The following is a 6,462-nucleotide window of genomic DNA, read 5'->3' as shown; positions in this document are numbered from 1 at the left end:
AAAAAAAAAAAAAAAAAGAAAGTTTTTTATTTTTTAAATAAAAATTGAAAATTTTCTAACAATAAATTTTTAGTTATTTTATGTGTAAGAGTTATTTTGGCTTCATGTATGTGTATACTCGGTTCCTGCAGAGATCAGAAAAGATTGCCAAATGTTTGTGAGCCACCATGTGTGTTCTGAGAACCAAATCTAGTTCTCTGCAAGAGAATAAAGACTCTGAATGCTGAGCCATCTCTCTAGCCCCTGCCTGTTTTTTAATCTCAGCCTCTGGTCTGTGAAGATTATAGCTGGCACGGCACCATGAACCCTGCCTCTAGGGAGCCTGAGAGGGAAATAGTGAACCTGGAATAGGTTTCAAGTTTGAATAGGGCTGGGTTTCATGTGTCAAGTAAATAAAAACATTAGGTGAGCAATGGAGAAATAACTCCACAGAACAACATTGAGCTTTGAGTATGGAAACTCATATAAATAAAAATGCTTCATCTTATCCAGGCCAACCTCTGAAAGACTGAAATGAGGAATGTTGCTGTAAGAGGCTACCTTGGGCTACACAGGGATTGGAGTAAAGGACACACATATGAGGATTATGGCCTCCATAAAGAAAGTCTTACCACAGCAGCACTGGGAGGGGAAAAAAAATAGTGGTTTCTCAGCCAGGTGGTGGCGGCACATCCTTTAATCCCAGCACTCGGGAGACAGAAACAGGTAGGTATCTAAGTTCCAGGCCAGCCTAGTCTACAGAATGAGTTCCAGGACAGCCAGGGCTACACAGAGAAACCCTGTCTCAAAACAACAACAAACCCAACAAACAAAAAGCAGTAGTTTCTCAATGAACCAAAATGAGCTCCAAGGGGGCCACGATAGGTACTGCAGTCTATAGTGTCCCCTACGTGAACAGGAAAGGACCTGCACCTGCCCAGCTTTCATAGCAGGGCCCCCACAGCTCAGTTCCTGCTACTTGCCAAGGCTAGGCATTTTGTCAGTTCCTGTCTTCTTCAAATGTTGGGAACCTTGGGAGCTTCCTCCTAGGCATCCCCTGCTGGGAAAAGGGATTGCTAGAGGTAAGCACTAGGCTCAGTTAGTGGTAAAAGAGCCAGAACAAGGTGTAGAAGATGAAGGAAGGAAGGCAGGCCAGAGCACAGTGACAGCAGGCTGAACAGAGCACCTCAGAACGGAAGCTTCCCGACATGGAGGGCTTGTAAGCCATGGAAACAGTGGCCGGAACATGACCCTAGCACACAGTTCACTCACCATGCGTACACGCTTCAGCCGTTCCTCCAACTTTTCTTCAGCCTCTCTAGTGCGCTGGACAGCCTCTAGACGGTGAATAAGCTCTTCAGCAAATTTCTGTGGCTCTACCCGGATCTCCTTTGGCATTCGGTAAGTGCGCTGTGGAGAAATACAGCAGTCAGCAGATATAGCATCTCTTACTGAGCAGCACAGTAACAGCCTGCTAGTGAGTAACAGGGAAACTGCAACTTACTTTTTTTTAAGTTCTATATATTTATTTTAAGTATGAATGCTTTATCTGTGTGCCAGAAGAAGGTATTAGATCCCATTACAGATGGCTGTGAGCCACCATGAGGTTGATGAGAATTGAACTCAGGACCTCTGGAAGAATAACCAATGCTCTTAACCGGTGAGCCATCTCTCCAGCCCTACTTAAAGCTTTTTAAAGCAGATGTTTACTGTTCCCTTTTACTGGGACACTAGCATTCTTACTGGCCCCCTCTTCTCTTTCACTGACCTGAAGATGTAGACTGCTCTCTAGCCATTTATAATTACATTACTGGAGGCCTGCGCAGGGTCCTAGTAACGCACAGGCTGTGGCACCCCCGAGTGTTCATGTGTACAGACACCCAAACAGGTGATGGTCAAAGCCTTAGCCAGCATGCTCTACACTGAATACTCCCAGCTTGTCACAGAAAAACATTCACGACATAGGTGAGGAACAGCTCAGTGCAAACAGCACTGGGAACATAGGATCAAGATGAGTCAGCACGGCACTGGTCACTAGAAGCTCCTGGGGGAACTGTGGTCCTGAAATAGCCATGCACTCCCCAGGCTTACACCTCTTCAAACGAAATCCTAGAGCAGTGCCTGGCCCTGATATACGGCTGAGTGTAAGCAGGGTGGGACTATACTCAGGAGGGTTGGAACTCTCAGCTCTGTCATAGTGACAGGAGACAAAAAAATTCATGATACACAGAACAAACATCATCTTCTAAGGACAAATGTCTATTTCCTAAAACTGAAGATGCAGTCAAGGAGCTGAAAGATTCTAAGAAATTATTCCGGTCGTGGTGGCACACATCTTTAATCCCAGCACTTGGTAGGCAGAGGCAGGCGGATTTCTGAGTTCGAGGCCAGCCTGGTCTACAAAGTGAGTTCCAGGACAGCCAGGGTTATACAGAGAAACCTTGTCTCGAAAAACAAAAACAAAAACAAAACACAGGCTCTTTAAATAATATGCAGAGAAGGAGTCATGGGTGGAGGACACTGCCAAGCTCTCTAGAAGTCTTTCTGTCCCAAGTCTATGTGCCAGAAGAAGGAATGATTGTTCTGTGTCACCAGTTGTAAGTGCCATGCACACTTGCTCAAACATACAGTCAACAAAGCCTTATAGTCCAGGCTCAGGAAAAGCTACTATTATCACCCAATGGGCAAAGCTGGGGCAGCTTCTGACCTAAGATGTTTACATGGCAGTACCCACTGCTCAGCAGAAAAGGCATCCATTTCTTAAACCCTTCAACTCTTACTTCTTAAATCCTGTATTATCTACTGGGATGGCTATCTCTCACCCAACATCACTCAGATTGTCTGCTGAGCCCAGAGATAACCCGTGGTCCTAGGAAGCCCACTAGGTGCATCTCCTACTGGTGCCATGGTGGAAACCAGTTAGCTAGGCACCAGGAGAAAAGACAAGGTGCTATTGAATATATGGTACTTACAGGAATGTGAGGTAGAGGTACCCGCCCATTGACTTGGATACTCTCCTGCATCTCCCTTCTGTGCTGCTTACGGATCCTGTATGGGGGGATTCCATCCCTGCATAGACAAAAGATGTAGCCATTAGCTCAAGCAGAAAACAAGGTATACAGCAGAGCATCAAATAGTTACCAGCCCATGTTCACTACGATAGCAATGATATCCACACTGTATCAACCCATGTACATGGAGACATGGAACTACATATACACAGAGACAGATACACTTACACGTACTACATGACATATGGATACAACTCATATATGCTAACAAAGCCCAAGAACTCAACCATGGAATGCTCTTCTACCTTTACTGATCATTTCAGCAAAGATCAGCTGCCCTTTTGTTATGGATCTCAGAGTCTACAAAATCTCAAACTCTGTAGTTAAGAATGATTTTCACACACACACACATCATGTAGTTTGTGCACGTATATGAATAAGTACATGTGCCACAGCACATGTGGAGGTCAGACTTCAAGCAAGTGGATTCTAGGGCTTGAATCCAGGTCACTGAGAGCCTGTTTGAAGAGTGAAACAAACATGTAAAGCAAACTAGAAAGAGCCTTCAGGAGCTATAAACCCAAGGACTAAGGCCAAGCAGTTTTTTGCTCATTCAAGATAGATGCTATATCTAACTTAAAACTGCCTAGCCTCCATCCCATGGTGTTAGAAATCCATGGTGTTAGCTGCTCTAGAAATAAGAAGAAGACAGGCTGACTAATGAAAGTGCTGGGTGCTCTCACTACAGCTCTCTAGTGACATGAAAACAGGCAGATGGGAGGACTATAATCAATGCTGAATGGGATGTGTTTTTAAATTATCTTATTAATGAAAGATTCCACAGGGCACTTAAGGGATGTGGTCTCTATACCCTGCCCTGGAGAAGGTGGGAAGCCATCAAAGACAGTGGAACCCCAACAATATTACTCTTGGCAGCAGTAAAAGACTCAGCCCCAATCAAGGGATGGTTGCCCCCAGCAACCTGCCCAGGCAGTTAGTGTACCCAGGCAAGAGGGTAGTATTACAGTGTTTTCCTTTTATAAACAAAAAGGGAACAGAGTGTAGAGGAATGGGAGTTTAAAATTCCTATGACTTGGCTTCCCAGGCACTCAGGATAGTAGGTGGCTTAAATCCAATAGCTAAAACCTGTTTCTTCTATACTTAGATACAACACTTTAAAATCCCCAGCATTTGAGGCTTAGGCTTGTCCTCAAAATCTACATCTAAGGATATGTGACATACTAGGAAACACCTTGAACACTCATGTAATCCAACTGTGACTTCAATGTGGGAAACACGTGAGCTACCTACCCACCAGATATGGTCAGATCCACCATTTCATCTCTTTGCCTCAGATGTTTGTTCAAATATAGGTGACAATTTTGTATCCCAAATTCTTAAGTCTCCCAATAAAATCCAAGATGAACAGATTGTCAAAATTGAAAAATTGCCTATGCTTGGATGTGTGGCCATAGCTCAGCTGACAGAATGCTTGCATAGCATGTATGAAGGTGTGTGTCTAAGCTCAGCACTGCATTAACTGAGTAGAGTGGCAGATGCCTGGAAGCTCAGTCCCTGGAAGGCAGAAGTCAGCCTTGTTTACATGAAACTCTATCTTACCCCTAAAGCAAAAAACCTTTCCATGAATTTTAACTTTCTCCATTTGGGTAACATGTTTTCTTAAAGATGCTGGAGGTTGAGATTCATTGATTCCAGGGCTGAGGAAAGTCAGGTGTTACAGCTTGTTGTCTTCTTTTGATGGGGCTGGCAAACACTTTTTAAGTGAGAAGCCACAAAGAACTCCAGAAACTTCAAAAAATTGTTGCTGGAAATGCCAATGTTTAAAGGGTCAAAACTGAAACAAAGCTAAGTGTGGTGGCACAGGTCTTTAATCCCCGCAATAAGGTGGTAGAGGCAGTGGATTCCACACTGGAGGCTGGCCTGGTCTACATAGTGAGTTGCAAGCCAGCAAGGGCTTTTAAGACCCTATCTCAAAATTAACTAATTAAAAGACAATGAAATGAGACATGTTATTGTAGTAGAAAAATGGAACACCCTAATCTGTGCCACATGGCACTAGCCAAACTGACTTCTGAGCTGCAGAGGATGGCATGCTGCTTGTTTGCTTTGCTTTGTTTTTTTGTTTTTTTTTTAAGACAGGGTTCTTCTGTGTGGAAATCTGATTGGGCACAATCTATTTTTAAAAGTCAAGTGTTGGAAGAATGTGAAAGGACAGGTAGATGAAAAGAACCAGCCACAAAAAATGACACATAGTGGGCATGATGGCACATGCCTTTAACCCAGCACTTGGGAGGCAGAGGCAGGCAGATTTCTGAGTTCAAGGCCAGCCTGGTCTACAGAGTGAGTTCCAGGACAGTCAGAGCTATACAGAGAAACCCTGTCTCAAAAAAAAAAAAAAACCCAAAACCCCCCCCCAAAAAAAAAAAAAAAAAAAAAAGAAAAAGGAAAAGGAAAAGGAAAAGAAAAGAAAAACATTTAATTGGGGTTGGCTTACAGGTTCAGAGGTTTAGTCCATTACCATTATGGTGGGAACAAGGCAGTGTGCAGGCAGACAGGATGCTGGAAGAGCTGAGAGTTCTACATCTTGATCCATGGGCAGCAGGAGACTGTGCCACAATGGGTGTAGCTTAACCATAGGAGACCTCAAAGCTTGCTTCCATAATGATGCACAAAAAACCAATAAAGCCACATCTATTCCAATAAGGCCCCACCTCCTAATAGTGCCAACTCCTTATGGCCAGCCACTCAACTACATGACTCAAGGTAAGCTATACCTATTCAAACCACCAAATGTGATCACAGCAAAATGGAGGTGAGTCCAGTTGTTCTGGGGACAGAGGAGATGATATGGAGATAGGAGGGAACAGAATCAAGGTGAACTACCTCAAGTCATGGGTAAATGAGCTTCCAAAATCCTTCTGCTGGCTGAGTCTTCACTCAGCTCTGCTCTTTTGCCCTGGTGCTGCTGGACCTCTCGACCTGACTGATTTGCTAAGATGTTAACTGACTTCTGGGTGAGCTCTGAAGACTACTACAGACCTCCTGAATAGAGACAGGATCTCCAGCAGCACAATTGCAAACCTCTAGCCTTATAACACTTCTTATAAACACTTACCAGACTAAAATAGTATCAAATATTTCAAAAATTTTGTTTGTTTGTTCTGTTTTCCTTTTTCCAAACAGGGTTTCTCTGCAACCCTGGCTGTCCTGGAACTCATTTGGTAGACCAGGCAGCTTCAAACAGAGGTCCACCTGCCTCTGCTTCCTGAGATCTGGGATTAAAGGCATACACCACTGCCACCTAGCTCAAATTTGTTTTGGTTTTTTACTTTTTTAAAGATTTGTTTACTTTATGCATATGAGTACACTGTTGCTGTCTTCAGACACACCAGAAGAGGGCATCAGATCCCATTACAGATGGTTGTGAGCCACCATGTGGTTGCTGGGAATT

At 43.8% G+C, this 6,462-nt stretch overlaps 1 protein-coding gene across 3 annotated transcripts in view; it reads right to left on the bottom strand.

Moving 5' to 3' along the window:
• Axin1 (axin 1) overlaps nt 1-6,462 on the bottom strand; it is a 61,447-nt gene that overhangs the window by 10,328 nt on the left and 44,657 nt on the right. For all 3 annotated transcript variants that reach the window (XM_029471409.1, XM_021149614.1, XM_021149615.1), the window contains exons 4-5: nt 2,952-3,048; nt 1,252-1,389 (exon numbers count right to left, since the gene is read on the bottom strand). In XM_029471409.1, coding sequence (XP_029327269.1) covers nt 1,252-1,389; nt 2,952-3,048 — 235 coding nt within the window. The remainder of the gene's footprint in view (nt 1-1,251; nt 1,390-2,951; nt 3,049-6,462) is intronic.

This window comes from Mus caroli, chromosome 17 (genome assembly GCF_900094665.2).
Source record: "Mus caroli chromosome 17, CAROLI_EIJ_v1.1, whole genome shotgun sequence".
Taxonomy (NCBI): domain Eukaryota; kingdom Metazoa; phylum Chordata; class Mammalia; order Rodentia; family Muridae; genus Mus; species Mus caroli.
The sequence above is the reverse complement of the archived record's forward strand: the minus strand, read 5'-3'. Positions and strand labels throughout refer to the sequence as shown.